We start from the raw sequence: 24,941 nt of genomic DNA, 5'->3' as shown, positions 1-24,941 counted from the left end.
ACAGACATACCTTTCCAGAAAAAGTGACACTACCATAAGGAGAAGGCAAAAATTCGAATGAACAAAATCAATTTCAACAGTTTATCCCGTAACTAATTTTGAAACAGAGTAATTTTAATGGCTTCAAATGAAACAGAGTAAATTTAATGGCAGTGACTCGCTGCAGTCCTTTTTACGGCAAACAAAACAATAAGGGTTTCTTGCGAGTCTGTGACTTCTTCTACTCGTATTTTCATTGTTAGTCAAGTTAGTTAGACCGAGCAAGGATGCGATACAGAAATGTGGATGTGTTTCAGAGATAAAGAGAAGTTCTCCATCAAGAGTTAGGCCTCCGACAAAAATTAAAAGACACTTTGCCATTAGCTAGCTACTCACTCTTAACATTACAGACTCTTTCACTCAACTAAGAAGATCATATTCACTGTTACTTCAGCTTGTGTCTCAAGGAACCCTGTCTAAAAACACTTCCTTTTTATTCTTTCTCCCACACTTTTGTTTTACTAGACCAAAATAACTCACCTAAGCCATCCAGGAACAACGCGGAAGAACAGCTACGATTGTCCCCAAGCCCTGATAAAAGAGTCATAGAACGACAATCAGAAGAATTAGCGTAAAAACAATCATGGAGAGAAAGCAAGAAAGTAGCTGGAAAAACTCTCCTAGGACAGAAGAATTAGTGTCAATCAATCGAGGCAATGAAAAATAGCCTCACTCACTACTCACTAGATGCTTGCAGGCAAAGCAACTACTTTTTGTCAAACACGAAATGTAAGCTCATTATAAGACTCTTCTATACATGAGTGTAAACAACTAGACATTACACCTAATCTTGGAGGCCTAGAATAATTTATCAACCATAAGCGCATTCCACAAATAGTTGGCCAAAGCACAGATATTAGTCTTACTGATCCAAACCAGACATATTAGTTTGTATCTGCGGCAAGTAACAGTTGTCAAATATTCTATCTCCCTAAATTGAGCACACTCCAAGTACTGAGAACAACTTTATAAAGTTTCAGAAAGAAACAAGCTTTACTTACCCGATACTGAACACACTATTAAGAGGGTCCATAAGCTGTTGCTGCTGATGTTCTTGTTGAATATCTTCCAATGGAGGCAATGACATAGCAGCTCCAGGTGTAACAGCACTCGTTGGTGTGCCCTTACCTTCAATGAGCCGCCACATGTACCACGAACCCACTGATCTGTATGGTCTCCACTTGGCACAATGCTGCTCCATCTGCGATGGCCGAGGCAGGTCATCTAAGCCATACAGCATCTGCACTCCTTTCCTAACACCGAGATCGTTAACCGGCAAAACATCTGGTCTATGAAGAGAATTTATCATGAACATATGAACAGACCATGACCCAATTCCATTAACCATTGTTAACATAGTGAACAAAGACTTCTCATCCATGTTCAAAATCGCCGAATCCGACAAGATTCCGTTTTGATACTTTCTAGCTAGATCATGAAGATAACTCGCCTTACGTCCTGAGACGCCGATTTGACGAAGCTGCTGAGGATTTAATGCTAAGACAGTCTCAGGGACAACCACATTTTCGCCGCCACAGAGAGCAACAAATCGTGTATAGATTGAATTCCCAGCTTTAGTAGCAAGCTGTTGGTAGAGAATGCTTCGTATCAGCGCTAAAAACGGAGTCTTGAACGACTCAAACGTCGGCGGTGGATGAACGTCGATTAACGCGGCGAGCAAAGGATCCGCATTACGGAGATAGTGAATCGCTGTTTCAAGCTCGCCTTCACATGTCAGAGGCCGAGCTTGGATCCTCGGCACAGTTATAACTCGTGACTGCGATAATTTACCTTTACCGGGAGATTTTCCAGTCGCGAGCGGTGAGGTTACTTGAGAGGAGATATCCTCCGCCTTATAGTCTTCACCGGAGACGTCTCCGTCGAGTGTAAGTTTCCGGATTTTCCGAGGGCGGAGAGGGATTTTGGACGGCGGAGACGATACATTGCCTAGTTCAGTGATCCGTCCAGCGTCGATTGTGGTCGATGAGACGATTGAGCCCGAAACTCCGGCTGAATCGATGCATGCATCGGTGGATTCCGGCGGAATTAGGTTATGCGTATCGGGTTTGGGTGATTGTGGTCGACTTTGGGATTGAGTCGATGGTTGAGAAGGGGATTGTTCTCCCATATGAAAGATCAAAATTAGGGTTTTGAAATTCACTCTAGGAGAAACAGAGAATCGGAAACCTAATCGGAGAATAACTAACTACGGCTGAGAATTGATCTTACTTCTTTACTTCTTCTTCTCAGGAGAGGAGGGAGAAAGGAAAAGAGTCTGCTCCGTCGCTTTATATCTTCTCTAACGCGCCCTCTACGAGAGTGGCCCTCACGCTCCGATGACCATTATATGGGCTTTTAGGCCTGCGAGTCTGGACCCTTTTTAAAGCCCAAACTCGGCTACTTGGTATTTCTTACTCTGTTCTCTTTGAATCTTCTATATAGCTTCAAGTTAACTAAAACTCAGTTGGTTTTGCTTCATCTAGATTCTAAAAGATTTCATATTGCTCATATAGTAGAAGCAGAATGGGTTTTTTTAAAATCTGATTGTGTTTGATTATTACTTACAGCAAAAAACTTGAGAGCATGTTAGTGAAACTGCAGAAAAACTCAAAACATAGCTATAAGCCTATAACTAAAGATGCATTTCAACAAGTTTTGGTAAGAATATTTTGTAAAAATGCAGCTAGCCCACTCTTGTAATCTTGTTACAGCTTAAGAAATCTACTCAAGGCTATAATAATTATGTACGAATATTATCAATGTGCACAGAGGTAAAGAAGGACAGAGTTACTCTTGAGTAATAAAGATCCTTCACCTGCAACAAGATCATGGAAAAGGACTAGTAAGCCTTGAATTGAGGCTAAATAAAAGTCATGAACATCAAAAAAGTTCATACTCAATCACATAAACATACCTGCAAGAAACCATCCCATGTATCATCAAATGGTCACTGTTCGACATAGCCTAACCATCAGAAAGTTTATGTCTCCAAGCACACAGTCGAGTGATTCGACCATCCCCCAAATCTCTTCTCCTTCACGTTTTTCCAACGCGATCATTACGCACCAAATACCTTTTTCCCCAATGCAATCACCAGTAACATAGCTCTCGTTACTACCCAAAATCACCAACTTTCCACCAAAATTCGCCATTTCAGACTTATCAAAGAGATAACTAGGCAATCTTCCCAAAGATTCACCTTTCACAGGTCTCCAAGTCTTGTCCTTTGGATCATACACGACTATACTATTGGATGTCCAAGAGTACGCTGACGATCAATCGTATACAACATATATCATCTACCACACAACATGTATATTTCCACAAATCCATTAAAGGAGTTGCTCCGACGGATGCGTCCCATTCAATGTTTCTTTTTGGTTCGTAAACCAAACAAAATTTAGAATCCAAAATGTATAACTTCTCTTCCATCACCACATATGTTTTCCACTCGCAACCCGAACTAGTTTTAGGGTACGGACCAGGCAAAGATTCCCAACTCTGTTTCTTTAGATCAAACACCATTCAGCCTCCGATTACAAAAATCTTTCCGTCAATAACTCCGGCGGCTGCATTGTAACGACCCCTTTTCATCTTCGGGAGGGAGCGACACTTATGAGTTCTGCAATCGATGAGATTCATAGACTGTAAGCGTCTTCTGTCGATGACTCCACCGATTACATACATCTATTGACCAATTGTGACGACAGAACATCCATAAGGCACAGGTGGAAGTGAGCTGAGTTCCGTCAAACGTAAAGAAGAAACCTTGTTTCGATGGAGAATGTACCATTTTGGGGGAATGTCATCAGGGAATTTAATGGCGGCGTAAAGAAAGGTTTCAGAAAGACCGAGGCGCGAACGCGTTTCGTAGAGTCTTGACGAAGCGATGAGAGTGAAAAAGTAACTTGAGACGGAAGACAGACTAGGGTAGTCACATCTCCGGATGAGTGCGATGCAAGCTTCCGTGAGATCGTCTGGAATTGGGAAAGATATCGAGCGAATATCTTCTTTTTCTTCTTCCTTGGGCTTCTTGTTTTGATTCTCGTTTCTTGTCGAGATTCGGCTACTTCTTCTTAAAACTTGTTCTTCTGGTTTCTTGTTTGGATTGCCGCCGTCGTTAGAGTCGTCGAGAATTTCAGAGATATTAACCATCGTCGTGTGTGAAGTCAGCAGCGAGAAATAATGGAAACAGAGCTTGATTTGATTTTTGAAAAAAGCTCTCGTGTAATGTGTATTTATAGCCATAATTTCATTTGTTTTTTTTTCTTTAAAACTCGTTCTAATAGTATGATTGTATTTTCACATTTTACCAAAAAATCAGCAACAACTATATAAATTTCACCACAAATTCAATTGGGTCTTTGTCAGGCAAGTTTTTTTTTTTTTTTCGAATTACTCTTCTTCTTCTCCAAGTGAAACTGACTCTCGGGAAACGAAAAAAAGAGTCTGGTCCGTCGTTTTATATCTTTTCTTGAGGGTTCAGATATTTGCTCTCAGATCAACAAACTGTTAAACGGTAGATGTAATAAAGATTTCTCACCTGCAGCAAGTTCTTGATAGATGCAAGTAAGCCTTGAGGCTAAAGAAAGGGCCTAACCATCAAAAGTTGACGATTGTGAAAGCGGCGACAGAAACTAGTAGTGAAGATGAAGAGCCACTCAAGTCCAAAAGTGGAATTGTCTACATAACTTTTAAGGGCGGCTTAGCCATTCGTGGGATGAACGCAAAGCTATAATTACTCTCGAAAGCTTCCCTTGAATTTGTTCAAAGATGTTTCGATCTGCATTACTGCATATTTTGATTCTGATCCATGCTAATCGTATCCATTTGAAAAAGTGAATCAGATAATAATCGTCGACTAAGTTGTTTCAAAGAGGAGGATTTTGTATTGTTTTTGTTTTTCCGGTGTTAGGAATCAAAAATTCATGTTTCAACCTAAAGTGTATGGATCCTTGTTAAAGCCCAATTTTGGTAACTTAAATTAGGCCTATAAAGTCCACCAATTATCTCACTTAAAAATTGAACGACCAACAAATAATTTCTTTTTTCCAACTACACACTACATTTTAAATTCAAGATAATGAAGATAAATGTGACATGTACAATCGTGTTGCATGTACTCGTACGTTATAGGTGAAAATCGTGTTGCTTACTGATACTAAACCCATAAATAGACCAATCAAATATAGAAACTGATTTTAAAATAAAACTATTAGACCAACTAAGCAAAGTGGGGACAATGGAAGAGAATGCTTGTGTCGGGATCCGGAAACGGCTACACAGAGATGTAAGAACATAAACACTTACACGTGAGAGATGAGAACGAGACAAAAGAACAGTGAAAATATACGAATCTGCATTGTTGGGTCAACAGAATATTATTATATCTTGATTTGAACGATGAATCAGAGCCTATGAATCATAACCCCAATAAGACGTGTTTGGTGTGATATCTACTGGCTTTTTTTGTCGTCGCCTCATCGACCATAGATCTATCTCGATTTAGAAGTTTTTAAAAATACAAAAACCTCGTGTATGTAACTTGTGAGATTTTGGGATCTCAATTATGCCGACGTTATTAACAACTAATAAGTTACATATCTTATTTAAAAGAATGACTTCAATGTTTTTCAATTCATTCATCTGTAAATAGCACTCTTTAAAAAAAAAAAAAAAAAAAAAATCTTCAATGAATGTAACATTTCATCACAAAAAAGAATGACTTTTGTGGAGTAAACAATATATTGGTTGAGAATATGATATATAATATGGCAGTATATATAGAATACATAAGACTGGGGGGTTTTTTTTTTTTTAGATAGAGTGACGCTTGGTAAACGGTAGAAACTATTATTTCATTTTATTTACCAATACAACATAAAATGTCATCTAATTTTATGTGCTTTAAACATAATTGCATGCATGTCGTATTCTCAAAGATTTTAAACAATGAAAATATATAAATATTGTGTCTAAATAAATATATATTTAACTAATTTGAAGTAATCGAAATTAATGACATCCATGTAATTTTCATATACTAGAAAACAAAAAACTATCATTATTCGAGCTTATCTAATAAAATAATGTCACTTGCATATTTATGACCTATCGACATCAATATCAACGAGGTAGAGACAATGTTAAAAAGTAGAGGAAAATTCGAGCATTATATTTTTATTTTTAGTGTTACTTTGATATGAAAAAAAAAACAGACAATATATATATATATATATATATATATTTACAAATAATTATCAATTTAATTGTCTTATCATTTTTGCTATATTAAAGTTTTAGCTAAAGTTCCTTCCACAATATTGTTGTTCTGATTTTGTTAGTACAACATATAAATATGTGAATTTGAATTTGAATAGTGGTACAATATCATCAACACGAAACACTATAATGCATGGTCTAGTTAATTATTTTAAGGTTTAAAATATGAAATGACATTGTCACTTTTTGTTGTCAAAAGGAATGTCTAGTGGCCTCGTATTCTAATATGGGAAGTTTTAATTTTTATTCATATCTAAAAAATATCTTTGAAGCAGACAGTTTACCTAAACAAAAAGAAAAAACATTTTATTGAAAACACAATTAGTGACATTTGCGACTCATACTAGCTAGCTAGTTTAGGTGACCTCAGCGGCTCAGCCTGTGAAATTGATAAATAGTTTCATATTTTGTAGACCATCGTAAAATATGAGGAACGAGTTTTTGATAAAGTTACCCATTAAAACAAAGATTACAAATGAAATTTATAGTGAAAAAACAACGTTTATAGAGATTAATTCTATACCACATGTCCACATGTATTTTTTAATCCTTAATCAAGCTCTGTACCACATTTTTATAGTTTTTTGCGTAATTAGTTACTTTGTCAGCTCATTATACTAATGAGTATGTAGAAGAAAATATATAACTCGAAAACGACTCAGACAAAAACTATAGTAAATTTAATCTAAAATCAATTTGCAATAAATTGATATACTTATTATTTAATTAAAATGTTTTTAAATTAAGATTTTTTTTTGTGACGACAAAGAAAGAAAAAAAAAAAAAAAAGAGAGTTTTACGAATTCTATAAATCGATGTTAGGCGACGCGTCTGAGGTGGAAAACTATGAAACAGTCTGCGTCTCTCCACGCAAAGGCTCAATTTTTATAAACCATGAAGAATTTTTAAACAATCAAACAAAAAGAAGTCGACATCTTTTTGAACAAACCTCAAATTTCGTTTTTTTTCTTCTGCATTTTCTAGTTTAGGATCAACATTTTTATCTCAGACCCTTTTCTTTTGCCTCAGAAAGGATTCGTCTTTTTCTGTAGATTACGATTGTTTTGTAGATTTAGCGATAAAAAGATGAGTTTTAGGGATGATACGGAAGAGGGAAGAAATGATCTTCGGCGACCGTTCTTACACACCGGAAGTTGGTATCGGATGGGTTCGAGACAATCTAGTATGTTGGAATCGTCTCAAGTTATTCGAGACAGCTCAATTTCTGTCTTAGCTTGTGTTTTGATTGTTGCTCTTGGTCCTATTCAATTCGGATTCACTGTAAGAAGAACATAACAAAAAATCTCAACTTTCTTAAATTGATCAATGTGGATTTTTTCTGCTTTTGCTCAATTGACTATTGAGAAAGTTCTGATTTTTGATTTATCTTTTTGTTTTCAGTGTGGTTATTCCTCACCAACTCAAGCTGCCATTACTAAGGATCTTGGTTTAACTGTATCAGAGGTATAAAGGTCCCATCTTCATTTATGAACTCTTCTGTTTTTTTTTAAAGACTATTTGTTCAATAAGTTTCTGACTTTTAGGTTTCATGTTTGATGTTTAGTACTCTGTGTTTGGCTCTCTATCCAATGTGGGTGCTATGGTTGGAGCAATTGCAAGTGGTCAGATTGCTGAATACATTGGACGGAAAGGGGTATAATAGTTTTGTTTCTTGATTCTTAAACTGTTCTCATTTGTGACAATCTTGTCATGTAACATCTTGTTTCTTGTTGTATCTTAATCACTGTGTTTTTTTTTCTTCCTTTTGACAGTCTTTGATGATTGCTGCAATTCCCAATATTATTGGATGGCTTTCGATATCATTTGCAAAAGTGAGTATATTGGTGTTCTCAAATTTTCTGATATTGTTGGCTTATCTCTATAACTACTAAGTTGTTGTTGTTCTTGGTTTTTGTTTAGGATACTTCTTTTCTTTACATGGGAAGATTGTTAGAAGGTTTTGGCGTTGGGATAATCTCTTATACGGTAATTTTAGATTCCACTAGTTCTTTAATTTCAGCAATGTTTATTTGGAGTGATCAATATAGTTACACTACTTTGAATTGCGATTTTAGGTGCCCGTGTATATAGCGGAGATTGCTCCACAGCACATGAGAGGAGCCTTAGGTTCAGTTAACCAGGTTTGTCATGTTTAATTAGCTTCACTATTTCTATGTTTCGTTTTATGAGCTGATTAACATATTAACACTAAACAATAAATGTTTTGTGTTTATAGCTTTCTGTAACAATTGGGATAATGCTGGCGTATTTACTCGGTCTCTTTGTTCCATGGAGAATTCTTGCAGTTTTGGGTAACTCGCATAACATTTTGACTTGCTTGGGAGAAACTTTACCGGTTTTTATTTTATTTTGGTCGATACAGTCTAATCACTTTATTTGTCTTCTTTATGTTTAGGAGTATTGCCATGTACATTGTTGATACCCGGTCTGTTTTTCATTCCTGAATCTCCCCGGTGGTTGGTATGCCTCTACAACCGTATTACTTATTGTTGAGTTTGTTGCAGTATTGGTTATCCTCAATTGTTTTGGTGTCGTAATTGTAGGCAAAGATGGGGTTTACAGATGATTTCGAAACTTCATTGCAAGTTCTTCGTGGATTTGATACTGATATCACCGTTGAGGTTAATGAAATCAAGGTATTGGTTTAACTGAAAAAATGCTTTGATTTGATGATGTCGGTTTCTTAAATTTTTTTGTCTTATTTAAAATTTTTCATTTTATGCACTGTGCAGAGATCTGTGGCATCATCTAGCAAACGTTCTGCAATTCGATTTGTAGACCTCAAGCGCAGGAGATACTATTTCCCACTGATGGTACAACTGCTCATAGCTCTGGAACTAATTTCGTCAACAAATGAGAGAAACTCACACGTTTCCTGTAATCTGTGTTACAGGTTGGTATAGGGCTGCTTGTACTTCAACAACTTGGAGGAATTAATGGTGTCTTGTTCTATTCGAGTACAATTTTTGAATCTGCAGGTAGAGTCATATGTTTGTTTTAATTCGTGGAATGGTCTCAAGATAGAATAAACAGATTTCTAACTATGCTTCTTTATGTGCAATTATCATTCACTTAGGGGTGACATCAAGTAATGTGGCGACATTTGGAGTTGGCGTTGTTCAGGTATAAAATTATAATCTAGGAGATATTAGATTCAGTTTTTCTAACCGTTGCTCATTCTAAACCAGGTAGTGGCGACTGCAGTAGCGACATGGTTGGTGGATAAATCAGGTCGTCGACTTCTGCTCATGGTGAGGAACATTTGAGATTCAAAGTGTGAAGAATTTATGTATGCATAACATAATATTAGCCTTTTCTTCTGAAATGCAGATCTCTTCCATCGGAATGACAATAAGCCTCGTGATTGTAGCAGTTGCATTTTATCTTAAGGTAACATTTTAACTTCTGACATGTATACTTCTACAATGTAGATTATCACTTTAATTATGAGATTTCTTAATCTTTTGTTAGGAATTCGTATCACCTGATTCCAACATGTACAACATTCTAAGCATGGTTTCCGTAGTTGGAGTTGTGGTAAGTCGTTTTGTTTTATACATTAACACAACGAAAAATGCTTTCTTGTTTACACATTTCCCCGTATGTGTACTAAATCTGGCTGAGTTCTTTATTACAGGCTATGGTTATTTCTTGTTCTCTAGGAATGGGACCAATTCCATGGCTGATTATGTCTGAGGTACTATATATTAAAAAAATGTTACTTAGTGTTAAAATCAGAACTAAAATTTTTAATACTGATTAATGTTTGGTAAAACAGATTCTGCCAGTGAATATAAAGGGTTTAGCCGGAAGTATAGCAACTTTGCTAAACTGGTTTGTGTCATGGTTAGTGACAATGACTGCAAATATGCTCTTAGCTTGGAGCAGTGGAGGAACTTTCACTCTATACGCTTTGGTTTGTGGATTCACTGTGGTCTTTGTGAGTCTTTGGGTTCCTGAGACTAAAGGCAAAACGCTTGAAGAGATTCAAGCTTTGTTCAGATGATCAGAAGAAGAAGAAGACAAATACTCAAATTATTCACTTTTGCTTTCTCCATTACAGATCATTCTTTTGGTCCCTTGTCTGTGTCTGTATTTCTTGCTTTGTTCAATGTCTTTCTTTTTGACATTGATTATAATTTGTTTATCTTGTACAAGCATATCATTTTACCTTTAAATTCGACCCTCTATTTTTTGTGTAATTTTCCGGATTTTCAAGATTAATAGTAATAGCACTATATGTGTTTATCCAACAATATCTTAAATTAAGTATAGAAAATCAGAAATGCAATTTTTAGTGTTTTGGATCCAAATGGGAAAGCTACCATGTGATGTGATAGATACTGCTTTGGGAGTTTTGCTGTTTGGCGAACATGAAAGGACTATTTCCAATGCAAACGGCGGTCGATTTGAAAAAGAAACAACAATATAATACTTTTAAATCATTCTTTAAACAAAATTCTTGGCATGTTCCACTGTCCAAATTTGACCACTCATTAAAAATTTAAAACCAAGTAAACAATACTAAGGTCACTGTCTTCCAAAAGTAATAAACTAGGAAAATATCAAGACAATTTATACAGATAGTAACGAAATAATACGTTACAAGAACATGAAAATGGTTTTGTAGTTACCGTTCCTTGTTTATATTCTCAAAGTAACGGATTCACATATTCACACCATTCAACACGAGTGTCAGTGTGAATGATAATCTTTTACCACAATCGTGACCAATCAGTAAGTTTTGGTCTGTGTCATTAATCGGAGCAAACATGTTTTCACCAATTATTTAGCAACTTCAATAATACTAGTAAACAGATAACCTTATGTTTAATAATGTCCCTAATTTTATTTTGCATTTTTTTTCTGTGATTTCGTCATTACACATCTAAGATCTGAAAACATGAGCTCAAGAACTGTAACTCAAATATCACAAAGTCTCCAAAACACATAAACAACAAACACATTGACATTGTCAGAGATCAAATCTAAGGGTTTCTTCTCTAAGAAAAAAACAACCATGGATTAGTCTCCAAGTTACACAATAACAGTTCCTCAAACGAAGCTAATACCTTAAAGTTACCGGATACTTGTCAATACAATCTTCCCAAGGACTGTTGTTCGAAGGTTTCACATGTCTTAATGCTTCCCATATCGCGCTATTACATTTAAATCCACTCCCAAACGCGATTTGCCAAACACGATTACCTCTTCGCATCCTTCCTTTGGCTTCAATGTAAGCCAATTCATACCAAATGGAGCTCGAAGATGTGTTCCCAAATCGATGAAGAGTCATCCTCGAAGCCTCGACATGAACTGGTGAAAGCTGCAGATTCTTCTCTAACTCATCGATCACAGCTCTTCCACCAGCATGGACACAGAAATGCTCGAAAGCAAGTTTGAAATCCGGGATATAAGGTTTAACTTTACCGTTAAAAAGCTTCTTCACAACTAGAGTCATAAAGAAGAGAATCTGCTCGCTTATCGGTAGAACAAGAGGACCCAATGTAGTGATATTGGTTTTGAGAGTTTCCCCTGCAATAGCCATTAGATCTTTCGACAAAGAAACCCCCGTTCTCCCTGTATCATCCTGTTCTTGATAAACGCAACGGAAAGCTTTATCATCTGCTCCACGGTGAGTCCTAACAACATGTACAAGTCTGTACTTAGACCGTCTCTTATCCCTCGACTTGTTCGATAGCAAAACCGCAGAGCCACCAACTCGAAACAAGCAGTTCGGTATCAACATCGACTTCTTGTTACCGAAATACCAGTTCTGAGTAATGTTCTCAGTAGAAACAACAACCGCATAAGTATTCCTGTGTACCAACAACATGTCTTTAGCAAGATCCACAGCGATAACTCCCGCGCTGCAACCCATACCGCCTAGATTGTAGCTTCTAATGTTACCTCTAAGCTTATACTTGTTCACAATCATTGCAGATAACGAAGGAGTTGGATTAAATAGACTACAATTCACAACAAGGATTCCAATATCCTTTGGATTCACACTAGTGTTAGCGAAAAGATTATCTAAAGCACCAAACATGACTTGTTCAGCTTCTTCTCTAGCAGCAGCCATTGAAATTCTAGGTGGAACAAAATGCATAGCTTCAGGGACATAAGTGTCTTCCCCTAAACCAGAACGCTCGAGGATCTTGCGTTGAAACTCGAGAGCAGAGTCATCGAAATCTCCGGTGAGTCTAGAATGTTCGATAAACCGAGCGTAAGGAGCTTTGAGATGATCAGGTGGGAGATAACAGGAGAAATCAACCAAGTAAACTGGTCTGGGTCGGGTCATAACATAAACCGTTAATCCGAAGACGAGAATCGCGGAGCAGATGATGATACTAACCAGATTGTATTGGAGATGGATCCAGAGCTGTTTGAGATCGTCTGGGTTCATCTGAGAAGCTTCGACGGAGATAACAACGGCGAGAGGGAATAAACAGAGAGTCAAGAGATTTGAGATTAAGTAATGGTAACCTAATTTCACATACTTGAGATTCACGCTCTGGAGAAAATCCGGTAGCATCCGTGTTTGTCGGATCTGTACCCCAACAGAACCATCACCACCACCACCACCGACTCGTGATTCTCCAGCACCGTCCATTGTGAAGCACTGACAAAAAAAAGTTTGGATTTTTACGGAAAATGTTGCGATTTTAACAATTACAGGTGTTGTTTATTTTTATTGTTGCGCTGGTGAAAAGGACGGTAAAGGAGACAACTTTGACGAAGACCCAACAAAACCCAGAGTTTTGATTATTGAATTGGAATAAACTGAGCTGGATTTGAGAAACCCAGGAAGAGAATTGTCAGAGACTCAGGTTTGAAAAAAACCAAGAAATTGAGATGGTTTTTGGAGGGTTTCGAGGAATTAAGAGAAAACGGAAACCAAAGAGGTGGTGGTGGTGGAGGTAGTAGTAGTGGAGGAGGCGGTAGGGGTCCACGTTTTTTGAAACGAATCTTGACGAAAATTACTCAGCAGCAAATATTAGACAAGAGAACCGGGAAACGTGATGATGCATCATGAGGACCTGTTTTTATTTCCCTTTTTAAAAAAAATTAGTAAAAAGAGATTTTAGCATCTTGGAATTATTAGCTAAATTCTGTAACTGTAAAAGTTTAGAACTTGTCCTAAAATGACCAAAATGAACTTTCTTTTATATGTGTGTGAGCAAAATGAACTTTCTTTTTATTGTTAAGTTCCAATTTTATAAGTTTGGTTAAGAAATCACTTACTCCATTTGACAAATGAGAATTAGAACAGAAAGGACTAGTAGTATAATAGGAAAATCCAAGATGAAAAAGAATAAATTCGAAAAGAAAATTAAAAATTGAAAGATTTTAAAGGATCTAAAGACTATTGTAATTGAAGAAATATATCTATAGTTAACAGCAATGTTGACTTTTTTTGTGAGGATCTAAAAACAAAAAAATGTTGAATTTTATGGAATTGCTATCCAAATCTCATTGGAAGTTGAGATTTTTTTTTTGTCGTCTGGTATTATTAAAAACAAGAGAAGGATACATAAGCCGGACACACCGGAATCAAAGCTCGCAAATTCCGACTAAACTAAGCTTGGAATTTCGAGAGACAAAGCTCGCAAACTCCAACTAAACTAAGCTTGAAATTTCGAGAGACAAAGCCCGCAGATTCCGACTAAACTAAGCTCGGAATCTCGAGAGACAAAGCCCGACTACACGGGAAACAACTTCTTATACAAACAAAAGCTCTTAAATGAGATATGCAAACACTACTATTCAAAACTCAAAAACTAGTCCAAACCCGAGAGCGGAAAACGATTAGACATGTTGGAACACCGACAATAACCAACCGTGACTTCAACTCTACTTGTCCTCGCTTGATGTAAGTAGACTTCAGAAATTTGAAACTTGTGCTTCCTTGGGATGGCAAGAAAAATCTTTTAAAAGGTAATTGACAAGACCGGCGAAACTGCCAGGGGCCGGAGAAATCGAAACATATGCCGAACCGGTTAAGAGGCAGCACAAACAAAACAAGTCTCGACCAAACCTGAAATTAACTTCGTGTGGAGGAGACTAAACAGCCGCTTAATCGACTTACCAAAGCCTTCAGAGGGAAGTAATGGTGACGGATGCGATTCGATGGAAGTTGAGATTTCTATAATGCTTTTTCAATTTAAATTTATGCAATTTACAAAAAGGTTGCTTGAAACTGTAACAACATACACTGCAATGAGCCCATTGGACTTATTTACTTAAAACCCGTTTGGGCTTATTGGCTGATCTGTTAGGACAGAAAAAAATAGGCATGCGCTTTCGGTTATCCGTTCGGTTATCGGTTGGGTCCATTCGGTTCGGTTTAAAAGCCAGCCCAAGAAAAAAATGTAATTCTCCGTCACCTCCGGCTGTCTGGCCTCCCTGTTGGCACTTTTCCGAAACCGGACTAAGTTCAGACCACTTCTCAGTTATTAATATTATTACCAAAAGTGAAAGCCTAAAATTTCCCATTTTTTCTTTTCTTTTTCAACTTCACAAGGAAAAAAGTGAGAAAAAGCATTGAAGGATAATATTAGTGTTAGCTTAAAAAAAGAGCCGTAATTTTTAGTTGTGTGATTACCTTCGCTTCTTTTTCAAGCTTAAATTTTTACGATTCGATTTGGGGTACTGCAAATTTCTTCTTTGTTTTGTTCTTTCCCTTCACATTCTCCGGTGAGAGAAATCTGAGAATTTGTAAATTTTCTTCTTTTAGCAGCTTTTCCAATCTGGGTACTGCAAATTCCTACTAAATCGTGCTCAAGAACCTTACTTGCGTAGATCCTGATTTAGCTCCAGGGTTTGCTTAGCTTTATCAAATCCTTGGTTCCTGAGCTTATCCCAAGTTTGGTTAAAGTGGTTCTTTAGAGATCTCTGTTTTTTTAGATGCGTAAAAGTGGTTTCTTTGAGATTTGAAAATGATGGAGAGAAAAAGAGAAATGGGGATTGCTCATTTCGCGCGTAGGATTAAACAACCACGAGGGATTTGGGTGAAGATGACGTTTATAGTTGTTTTGGGTATCTGCTTCGTCTTCTTCTGGTCCTTCTTATCTTCCTCTGCTTCTTCTTTCAATGTTCAGAGAGAAAGCTTCGACGATATAGCTGAACCAGTGTCATCTCGCACTAAGTCAGCTCACGAGGTATCTGAATCTAGCAAATTACATGAGAGAGGTGAAGTTGAATCTGGTTCAAAATCTAAAGAAGGGAAAAAAGTTGGAGGTGGGTTTATTCATAAACATGAAACCAAGAAAAAGAAAGAGCATATTGTGTCTCATCCACATAAGAAGAAGGATGTACCAAAGCCTGTGGTAGAAGAAGTTGTGGTTAAGGAGGATCAAGAACATGAAGAGGCGGAATCTGACAATTCTGATCAGTTTAATAAGGAAGATGGAGAAGAAGGAACTGAGTCAGATGGCAATGAAGGAGAATCTGATGGAAATGGGGATGATTCAAGTGTATCAGTTGATGAAGAAGTGGAAGAAAAGAACGAGGAAGTAACTGTAACCGAAATAAGTAAAAAGAGGAAGAGGAAAGGTCCGGTTTTTGATCCTAAAGCTGAGTATAGCTGGAGATTGTGTAACACTAGGAGCAAGCACAATTATATGCCATGTATTGATAATGATGGGTTAATAGGGAGGCTTCAGAGTTATAGACATAGAGAGAGGAGTTGTCCTAAGAAACCAGTTATGTGTCTTGTTCCTCTACCACATGATGGCTATGATCCTCCTATTTCCTGGCCTGAGAGCAAATCTAAGGTTTTAAATTTTTGAGCTTCTTTGAGTTATTTGGTTCAAGTTACTTTTGATCTAATGCCTGTTTTGTTAACATCAGATATTGTATAAGAACGTGGCACATCCAAAGTTGGCTGCATATATTAAGAAGCATAATTGGGTGAATGAAACCGGTGAATACCTAACTTTTCCACAGAACCAGACTGCGTTCAATGGAAATGTTCTACAGTACCTTGAATTCATTCAAGAGGTGAGTATCATTTGTTACTCTCTGAACTTGGCTTTTCATTGGAGACAAGTTCTGTGTTAGATATAAAACCAAAATTGGTGTTTGATAGATGGTACCAGATATTGAATGGGGAAAGAATGTTCGTATAGTATTGGACATTGGATGCTCAGATTCAAGTTTTGTAGCTGCATTGCTGGATAAGGATGTTTTGACAGTGTCTCTAGGCTTAAAGGACGATCTAGTCGACTTAGCACAGGTCACTCTTGAGCGCGGGTTTCCTACTTTAGTCAGCTCTTTAGCAAGTAGAAGGCTTCCTTTTCCTAGTGGAGTCTTTGATACCATTCATTGTGCTGCTTGCAGAATCCACTGGCATTCTCATGGTAGGTATTAATTTCTCTGACAATGTCATTATTGTCAATATGCTTTTCGAGTCATGACAATGTAAATATGCTTTTCGAGTCATGAGTACTTATACTTTTGCAATCTCAGGTGGTAAACATCTTCTGGAGATGAACAGGATTTTAAGGCCTAATGGATACTTCATTTTGTCAAGTAATAATGACAAGATTGAGGATGATGAAGGTATATTAATACATATGCCCTTTAACGCCCACTGAAAAATCCAAATTGTTAGGAAAATGATGGATCTAAGCTTTTCATCATCATGGTGGATCTATGATTTGAACATTTACTTGTGCTTTTAGCATTTATCAACTTGTCTCTGGTGTGGGTTTTGCAGCGATGACTGCATTGATAGCTTCTATTTGTTGGAATATTCTTGCACACAAAACCGAAGAAGCAAGTGAAATGGGAGTGAGAATATATCAGAAGCCAGAATCAAATGATATTTATGAACTGAGAAGGAAGATAAACCCACCTCTTTGCGAGGACAACGAAAACCCAGATGCAGCCTGGTAAGTAAAGCAATGGTGATAAACTTTATCTTTCTTCTTATGTCCATTATGATGAACTTTTTCTTGTGCTCAATCTTTGGATAGGTATGTGCCGATGAAAACATGTATACATGAAATACCGTCGGCTATAGAACAGCATGGAGCAGAGTGGCCTGAAGAATGGCCAAAGAGACTTGAAACATACCCTGAGTGGTTAACCAGCAAAGAGAAAGCCATTGAAGATACAAATCATTGGAATGCTATGGTAAACAAATCTTACCTCACTGGATTAGGCATCGACTGGTTACAAATCCGGAACGTGATGGACATGACAGCAATCTATGGCGGGTATGGAAAAAGGAGAACTCTCTCTTACTGTTCATAGAACATATTTCGTATTTGGTGATTCTTACTGGTTTTGAATCATACAAAATTTCAATAGATTTGCGGCATCACTGGTGAAGCAAAATGTGTGGGTAATGAATGTAGTGCCTGTTCATTCACCAGACACACTTCCTTTCATATACGAAAGAGGCCTGCTCGGTATATACCATGATTGGTGTGAATCATTTGGAACATATCCAAGATCTTATGACCTTCTTCATGCTGATCATCTCTTTTCGCGGCTCAAAAACAGGTCAAGTGGTAGTGTTCTCTAATCCAAATTTGCTTGTCAAATGAGAAACCTGGCCATGAAATCTCCATTTTTTGTTGTTGTTGCAGGTGTAAGCAACCGGCTTCGATCGTGGTGGAGATGGATAGATTGACAAGGCCTGGAGGTTGGGTGGTTGTGCGTGACAAAGTGGAGATATTAGAGCCATTGGAAGAGATATTAAGAAGCTTGCATTGGGAGATTCGAATGACTTATGCTCAAGACAAAGAAGGAATGTTATGTGCCCAAAAGACATTGTGGCGTCCATGATTTTTTTACTTTTGTTACTGTCTGTCTGTACATCATCTATCAGCGGTTACAGTCGAATTATTTGTATACATCTTCATCTTTTACACAACCTGTCTAGGTCTTGTTTGTTGTCGGAAAACAACACGGCGTTCTCTTGACGATTTAACAAAATGTACAAACGGAAATCATTGTGTCCAAATATCAGCTTTTGTAAAAACAGAGCATTTGATGTCCAAAATGATTTTACATGATATATAAATAATGGGACGATAAGATACTTCTTAACACATCAACATCTTGAATTCATTTGGGACACATCAACATCTTGAATTCAAGCGACATCTGGTTTGGTTTTCCAGTCGTTGTTCTCCTTATGACAGCATGGAAGGGAAAACCGTGATAGGTTGAGAAGGTAATGTAGAAGTTTGCATTCTCCGCCTTGGCCTTCAACTTCAGCTTCGGCTCCCAGGTTTGCACAATTACATATAATAGCTCCAATGGCTTTGCCCAGTCCATTAGCCTGATAGATTCCCAGTGGGTAAACAATGTGATTTCCGCGTACAGAAGAAACAATTCCTTGTGTTCTTCCATCTCTGATTTCCTCAACAAGTAGAATTTCGGCTTATTGAGCATATTACCGAGCCTCCACCTATCGTGAGGCAAACAATCTGGCATAGGACCTTTGAAGAAATCATCCGGGGCAAGTGTGTCACCTTCCACCTCTGAGGTACACACAAGTAGAGATAGAAAACATTAGACACACAAACAAAACAAATAGATGGAGAGAGGTTTGCTTGTGCCCAATTGGTTTGATTAACAATTTACCTGGAGTTTGCGGCCTGTGGAGCGTTGTAATCAAACTCAAGCAACAGTCTTCTTCTTCATCTTTTTGAACGGCAGCCCTTGTTTCAAACTCGCAAGTGGAATTGCGCATTATCATAGAATGTGATGCTTTAGCATCGGTAAGATCCTCAAAGTCGGTAAGATCCTCAAAGCCGGTATGATACAGATACTGGAAGTCATGTGGATCATCCGAAAATTGAAAGTTTGTCCCCTACAAGACAAGATCTCAAAATAAGCAAAGACAAAACAAAGCAAGAAAAAGAGAGATCAATTTACCTTTTGCAGATTGTAGCAACCAAGTCCAACTTCAGCCAAGAATTCCTGTTTGAGAGAATAGAGTCAAAACACACACATATATTTTGCATAAACAATTTAGAGTCAGTAGTAGTAGTAAATTACCATAGGTGGAACCGCCCAGTCTACCTTCTGGGGATCAGAACATATATCTTTGTAGACATCACATTCCGGCAATTCTCCCGGAGCCATTGGTTCATATGTTGGTGAATCGGGTTGTTCATGACAGCTGTCAGTTGGTGATTGTGAAGAGGGCAAGGATGGTTCATATTCCTCCACCGGTGGTACAAAGTTGACATCTGGATAGCCGCCTTCATAGTAAAGAGCTCCTATACGCTTCGGCTCATATGGGTACGGTGGATCAGGAAAAATAATGAATCCCTAAGAAGAAGAAGAAAAAAATTTAATGCAAAACATGAAAATCGCTGGTCATCCACAATAAAATTCGATTACCTTACGACCGTAGACGCGATCATTAGTGCCTTCTCCCAGGAACATTCTTGGAAAATCTCACCAAACCCTAAATTCTAAATTCTGATAAGAGAGAGAGAGGGAGGATTGATTAGATTCATTAGACTCAGAACCCTAAATTTCACCTATCAAACCACAATATGAACATTTATGAAAAGAGTAGATCTCACATGAGATCCGATGCAAAGCGAAACGAAACGTAACGTACCTTTCCTCTCTATCGCCGCCGGACAATGAACAAAAGATAAACCAATTGTTTTCCTATTCCCTCTATCTACCCCATCATAATGTGTGCCGCAGCAAACCGACTAAGTTATTGGGCTTCTTTACTTATTGGGCTTTTTCTAATCGTGAGGAGTGTCTAATTCAATGTTTTTCATTGTCTCGGGATACAAGAGTGAGGAAAGGTTCGTTGTTTTTTTTTTTTTTTTTTTTTTAAGGTACACCAGGTATCTCCGAAGAAACCGATCAATCTTGGGGCTCGATCCGATTGACCGTAACTTGTCCAGTTGTATCTAGATTCCAAGAGACCGATTCGAAGGAATATCCGACTAATCTAGGGGCCATGTTAAATTCCTGGTGGCCAACGCAACCCGAGTGGCGGAATGCTACTAACACTTCCTTTATCACTGGGCCAACAATGCGTTGGTTGAAAGGTACGTTGTTGTTTCGTTTTGCTTCGTGCTAAAATCACGAAATTTCTTAGTTTTTCCTCTCATGATTGTTGGAGCAAGATTTGACACCAAATTACACCAAGTTATATAACAGGAAAGGTTGTCGTCCGATTTCGGTACTCCCGCCAAGCCTCATTTGCCATCAAGGTGACCATTTATTTTGATTATTCTTTCTCTCCCTCTCTAATGTGTATATGAGTAGCTATAAGGTGTATATATGGATGGTGACATTATGTTAAATGTTTATTACAGACTCAGCATCGCTAAGCAGCTCCGATCAAGTTCAAAGATGCGATTCCTCCACAAGAAGAAGAAGAACTAAGTGTGCAATGATCTAGCGCAAAGCCCCCTAAGTGATCCGCGCTCTCTTTTCTTTCACTTTTATCTTATATCCTCTGTTTTTGTAACTTAAACTTGCGATGCTTTATCGTGACTTATTTTAACATATTATGGCATATTTTTGATTTTTATAAACTTTTGTCTGATAATGTGCTCATGTCTTTGTCTCCTTGATAATAACAGCTGGTCAAAGATTTCACTTATATTCTCCAATTTCTTAAATAAAGATTCAAATGTGCCGTCAGATTTCGGAATTTCATTTATCAGATAGTAAGCGGAGGAATAGATTGCTGGTTGTGTAAGATGTTGTTTCTCTGCTTCCAAGCTGCATACACAATGGCTTTGCGCGACTATCTTCCTTAAATTATAGTATATAAGGACAAGTGTTTTTGTTGCTCCTGGTCCAGACTATAATAAGTTCATGCCAGTTCTGGGCGATAAGTGAAGCCTGGACAGAGCCAATTCCCAGATCACCACAGTAAAAGGACAAGAAAGCAACAAATGTTCAGAGACGGCTGACCATAAGCAACACCATAATCTCTCCACGGCTGCAAATTTTTGGTTTCTCCACGAAAGCAACAATGACACGTGGAATTGGAGAGTTGTCTTACGTTTAAGGCCTATAGCAGAGAAGTTCATCAAATGCAAAATCAATAAGCAATGCTTAAAAAGCTAGCTTTTATTTTCAAAAAAAAAAAAAAAAAGCTAGCTTCTGGGACTCCACTAGGGCTGCTTATAGAGTTACTTGTGAAAAGGTCCCAGAAACCTAAGGATCCCACTCGTCGCAAAGGCTATTGATGGTTTATCTTGGCTTTTACCTTCACCAAGATCAGATCAGGCTTTAAATCAATCTGCATATTTACCTTTCTTCAACCGTGCCTCTGCCATTGCAGCCACTTGAGGAAGATTCTTATCAATGGTATGTGGAAAATGTTGCTTGCAATGGTTTTTCCTCTTCTAAGACTTGGAATGCAGTTAGACAGAACCAAGGGAAAAAATGCTTTTACAATGTGGATAGCTCAGTTAGACAAGACTGCCTACAAGATTAAGGATGGTCTCTTTGGGTCTTGCAGGTGTCTCCTCTGTGTTGCTTATGCTCAGCCGTCTCTGAGTCGAGAGATCATTTGTTGCTTTCTTGAATCTTGTATATTATTGGCCTGAAATCTGAATAGAAGAATTCCTGTCCTGCCATAAGAGACTAAGATGTGTTAAATGATAAAAAGTACACAATCTAGTTGGGGCTTTATGGGACTTATGCAGGGATTCTGACGTTAGAAATGCACATATTGGTCTCCCAATTTAGTCGACCCTCTTTGCTCTAATACCAGTTTGTATCGTTAACAAAATGATGTGATTTGATAACTATTGTCTCGTTGAAACTGATGGAAAATAAATAAGAATCGAACTCGAACACGCATCCTAACTCGTACTATTGTACAGAACATTTACAAATAAAAAATTGACACGTGTCACAAGAGGGATTCTGTGTGGTCTTCACCTGAATTTCCCATATCTCAGAAAAAAAACAAACAACAAAACTTCAAAAATCTCCATTATGACAAGAATTTACAATATCTTATTAATTGATGTTATTTTATAGTACTAATGGAGTACTGGTATGTATATCTTCACATTATTCACGAATCATGCATGCGATCTTCTCTCGTATGCGTGTATGATATCAATTACACTACTGAACAAAGAGTTAAAAACGTAGGCATATAAGATATAATTAATATTAATGATCGATGTTATGTGATACGTTTTGGACAGATCCGGCGGGTCACAATACCGCACCCGTCTGTGATGGAGGGACTCACGAATGCGTACGAATCAAAGCAGCTCCCAAACGACGGTCTTTTCTGCGTATTGACATGTCCGGGCAGCCTGGCGTCCCCAGCGACCACTTCACACTGACGGTGGCGTCACTTTCCTCGGCCGAGCTCCTCCGGCCATGTAGTTGGACGTGAGTACAGAGGCAAGATCGCCATCGACCCTTCCGGACTGCATGGCTGTTAAGGGATGAATTTGGGCTCACACCAAATTCTTCCCGGCACAAATGGAAGCCCATTAAACAAGGCGAGGTCGGCGCGAAAAGGCCCATTTACAATCGCAAAGCCCATTGAAGGAAGGGAACATATTTGTTGGGTTTGAAGGGGTAAAAGCATCATTTTACGTAGGGGTATACCCTGCGTCATACCCTATAAATACCAAAATAGAAAGTTTGGTCATGAAGCCCGGATTTTCCGCTGACACGCAGAGAGTGCATCTAGATCGTCGTCAACCTTCTCAGCTCGTCCGATTCAAGACCATTACTTCTACCTCATCTGATTCAATATTCAGCCAAGATCGTTCCCTGTAAACCTATTCATTTTGCCCAAGTTTCGGGCTCGTTAATAGAATAGTCTCTTCTTACTTCCCTAGAGATTCTCATTTCGTACATGTGTGATTTGTGCATCAACAATGACAATCGTTGGATTAAAGTAATCGCTAAACATATGGCGTCATCCACCTTATTAATTAACTACCCCCTTCTCAGTTCAAAAACTATCCCCCTTTTCGAATTTATCCACGATCTCTTATCAAAAATATTTGTCACCATCTTTCAATTTAGTTCATGTTTATTATGGAAATTATTATGCTTAACAATGGGTACTGTACTCTTTTATCTTATTTTGGGTTTGGATATTTATGGAACATTATGGATTTTTATACATACGAGATGTTTGTCCAATTAATGGTTAGGCGGGGAGGGAAGTAAAATTATAAAAATATTAAGTATATTTGCATAATGAGATAATTAAAAGATATTGTTGTCTTCTTTGATGGATGAGACGGTAAAATCTTTCACAGTGCAAAGAGGAACAATATCTTTTAATTATCTCATTTTATCCATCTCTTGCCTCAATCGGACAAAGATTTCAGTGTGAGAAGTTAGCTTATGTTGTTCCTCAAGAGAAGTGAATAAAACAAAAAGATTTGTCCGATTGAGGCAAGAGATCCTAATAAGCTTTCGAATTGATCACAAGCAACCTCGACATTGTTTCACCCAGCTGATGTTTATTGTCTAAATTAAAGTAAAAAGTTGCTGAAATTAATCATAATTTATCACAATCAATTTATCTCGTTTTGAATTCTCTTCTGAAAAAACGGCAAGGAAAAATCCTTAAAATGTTGGCAATCATGGAAAAACTAAATAATCTAGCAAATTATAGAATAAAATTAAGAAATCAAAACCTGATATATACAAACTAACCAAGCTTGGATCTTTCTAAACAAACCAAAATTTGATGTTCTATGCATACAAATCGTAGTTGGAGATATCTAAACACAATTGATTATGTTGCTTTCTAACTACATATTATAAGGAAAATCTATACAATAATCAGATTGTTATAAACCACATGTTGGAAGGACTCCATAACCGTGGACCTTATGCATATTCTAGAAGGCCCATGTCCATGTCCTAGAAGGCCCATGCCCATGTTCTTGAAGATTCTCCTTATGACGGCCTATATTGTACTTAGTGGGCTTTTGGGCTTTAGGGTTTACTAGCCCAATGGGGATTTGTCTCCCCTCATCATGTATATATATGTATCGAAATCTCATTCATTAATCAATAGAACAACACAGTTTACAACACGTTATCAGCACGAGTTTGCTCTTAACAACCCTAACCCTAAAAATCGCGGTACTGTTCACGCCGACACTGTTCATCGCCGACACTGTTCATCGCCGATACTGTTCACCGCCGATACTGTTCATCGCCGATACTGTTCACGCCGACACTGTTCATCGCCGATACTGTTCATCGCCGATACTGTTCACGCCGACACAGTTCATCGCGACACTGTTCATCGCGGTACTGTTCATCGTGGTACTGTTTGCGGTTCGTTGCAGCAGCGTGAGTTACCGAGGTCTTTAGCTCCCGGTTCTAGTCCATACAACCCCATAAGGTGAAAGGTAACATCAAAACCCTAAAGCTAAAGAGCCAACAATTGAATTTGAAAGTTAAGCAAAGAGAAACCCTAAAACGAATGATGATTGATTAAGTGATTGCTTTGCTTGTGAGATCCGATTGTTTGACTCGTTTAGGTTGCTAGAAAAAGTTGATTTGATTATCGCTTAAGCTAAACTCGCCTAAGTTGCTAGAGAAGTTTTAATTATCTAAACCTAAAAATCGCAAATTACATGGGTTACGCA

The 24,941-nt window shown here is 37.8% G+C and overlaps 6 protein-coding genes and 1 long non-coding RNA gene across 7 annotated transcripts; 3 read left to right on the top strand and 4 right to left on the bottom strand.

The window, feature by feature from the left end:
* Positions 1-267: 267 nt before the first annotated feature.
* Positions 268-2,333, bottom strand: LOC110225231 (probable bifunctional transcriptional activator/DNA repair enzyme AlkA). Its single transcript, XM_021014429.1, has 2 exons — positions 1,041-2,333; positions 268-570 (listed from the first exon to the last, which is right to left on the bottom strand). The coding sequence occupies exons 1-2, from the start codon at positions 2,165-2,167 to the stop codon at positions 552-554; spliced, it is 1,146 nt and encodes a 381-aa protein (XP_020870088.1). The 5' UTR covers positions 2,168-2,333; the 3' UTR covers positions 268-551.
* A 277-nt stretch (positions 2,334-2,610) lies between these two features.
* On the bottom strand, positions 2,611-5,879 carry LOC9329115 (kelch repeat-containing protein At1g19470). Its single transcript, XM_021014147.1, is given in 4 exon segments — positions 2,611-2,854; positions 2,954-3,287; positions 3,290-3,331; positions 3,334-5,879. Coding segments are annotated over 3 exon segments (1,305 nt in total). The 5' UTR covers positions 4,288-5,879; the 3' UTR covers positions 2,611-2,854; positions 2,954-2,978.
* Positions 5,880-7,029: 1,150 nt separating this feature from the next.
* On the top strand, positions 7,030-10,591 carry LOC9326404 (sugar transporter ERD6-like 4). The gene is made up of 17 exons (XM_021012064.1): positions 7,030-7,602; positions 7,723-7,785; positions 7,886-7,975; positions 8,094-8,153; positions 8,242-8,307; positions 8,397-8,462; positions 8,558-8,633; positions 8,738-8,802; positions 8,886-8,978; positions 9,075-9,155; positions 9,236-9,320; positions 9,419-9,465; positions 9,531-9,593; positions 9,673-9,732; positions 9,814-9,879; positions 9,980-10,039; positions 10,121-10,591. Exons 1-17 carry the CDS (start codon positions 7,408-7,410, stop codon positions 10,346-10,348), a joined length of 1,464 nt encoding a protein of 487 aa, XP_020867723.1. The 5' UTR covers positions 7,030-7,407; the 3' UTR covers positions 10,349-10,591.
* A 647-nt stretch (positions 10,592-11,238) lies between these two features.
* On the bottom strand, positions 11,239-13,351 carry LOC9329114 (3-ketoacyl-CoA synthase 4). The gene has a single exon (XM_021012063.1). The coding sequence runs from the start codon at positions 12,953-12,955 to the stop codon at positions 11,408-11,410; it is 1,548 nt and encodes a 515-aa protein (XP_020867722.1). The 5' UTR covers positions 12,956-13,351; the 3' UTR covers positions 11,239-11,407.
* A 1,403-nt stretch (positions 13,352-14,754) lies between these two features.
* Positions 14,755-18,334, top strand: LOC9326403 (probable methyltransferase PMT28). The gene is made up of 8 exons (XM_002893005.2): positions 14,755-16,118; positions 16,195-16,344; positions 16,433-16,703; positions 16,813-16,905; positions 17,063-17,237; positions 17,322-17,564; positions 17,659-17,853; positions 17,940-18,334. Exons 1-8 carry the CDS (start codon positions 15,282-15,284, stop codon positions 18,136-18,138), a joined length of 2,163 nt encoding a protein of 720 aa, XP_002893051.1. The 5' UTR covers positions 14,755-15,281; the 3' UTR covers positions 18,139-18,334.
* Positions 18,291-20,036, bottom strand: LOC9326402 (UPF0725 protein At4g29550). The gene is made up of 6 exons (XM_002890294.2): positions 19,934-20,036; positions 19,708-19,788; positions 19,360-19,635; positions 19,237-19,281; positions 18,943-19,171; positions 18,291-18,839 (listed from the first exon to the last, which is right to left on the bottom strand). Exons 2-6 carry the CDS (start codon positions 19,750-19,752, stop codon positions 18,421-18,423), a joined length of 1,014 nt encoding a protein of 337 aa, XP_002890340.1. The 5' UTR covers positions 19,753-19,788; positions 19,934-20,036; the 3' UTR covers positions 18,291-18,420.
* A 135-nt stretch (positions 20,037-20,171) lies between these two features.
* Positions 20,172-20,873, top strand: LOC110225317. Its single transcript, XR_002329706.1, has 3 exons — positions 20,172-20,381; positions 20,494-20,546; positions 20,652-20,873. It is a non-coding gene; the product is annotated as an uncharacterized LOC110225317 (long non-coding RNA).
* Positions 20,874-24,941: the final 4,068 nt, after the last annotated feature.

This window comes from Arabidopsis lyrata (genome assembly GCF_000004255.2).
Source record: "Arabidopsis lyrata subsp. lyrata unplaced genomic scaffold ARALYscaffold_1, whole genome shotgun sequence".
NCBI lineage: Eukaryota > Viridiplantae > Streptophyta > Magnoliopsida > Brassicales > Brassicaceae > Arabidopsis > Arabidopsis lyrata.
The sequence above is the reverse complement of the archived record's forward strand: the minus strand, read 5'-3'. Positions and strand labels throughout refer to the sequence as shown.

Coding starts and splice junctions, on each gene's coding strand:
- LOC9329114 (XM_021012063.1), bottom strand. CDS start 12,955: ATGGACGGTGCTGGAGAATCACGAGTCGGTGGTGGTGGTGGTGATGGT.
- LOC9326404 (XM_021012064.1), top strand. CDS start 7,408: ATGAGTTTTAGGGATGATACGGAAGAGGGAAGAAATGATCTTCGGCGA. Junction 9,466..9,530: donor TTGGAGTTGGCGTTGTTCAG/GTATAAAATTAT, acceptor ATTCTAAACCAG/GTAGTGGCGACTGCAGTAGC. Junction 9,880..9,979: donor TTTCCGTAGTTGGAGTTGTG/GTAAGTCGTTTT, acceptor TCTTTATTACAG/GCTATGGTTATTTCTTGTTC.
- LOC110225231 (XM_021014429.1), bottom strand. CDS start 2,167: ATGGGAGAACAATCCCCTTCTCAACCATCGACTCAATCCCAAAGTCGA.
- LOC9326402 (XM_002890294.2), bottom strand. CDS start 19,752: ATGTTCCTGGGAGAAGGCACTAATGATCGCGTCTACGGTCGTAAG. Junction 19,172..19,236: donor GTTGCTACAATCTGCAAAAG/GTAAATTGATCT, acceptor CTTGTCTTGTAG/GGGACAAACTTTCAATTTTC. Junction 18,840..18,942: donor CCACAGGCCGCAAACTCCAG/GTAAATTGTTAA, acceptor TGTGTACCTCAG/AGGTGGAAGGTGACACACTT.
- LOC9326403 (XM_002893005.2), top strand. CDS start 15,282: ATGATGGAGAGAAAAAGAGAAATGGGGATTGCTCATTTCGCGCGTAGG. Junction 16,345..16,432: donor ACCTTGAATTCATTCAAGAG/GTGAGTATCATT, acceptor GGTGTTTGATAG/ATGGTACCAGATATTGAATG. Junction 17,238..17,321: donor GAAAACCCAGATGCAGCCTG/GTAAGTAAAGCA, acceptor ATCTTTGGATAG/GTATGTGCCGATGAAAACAT.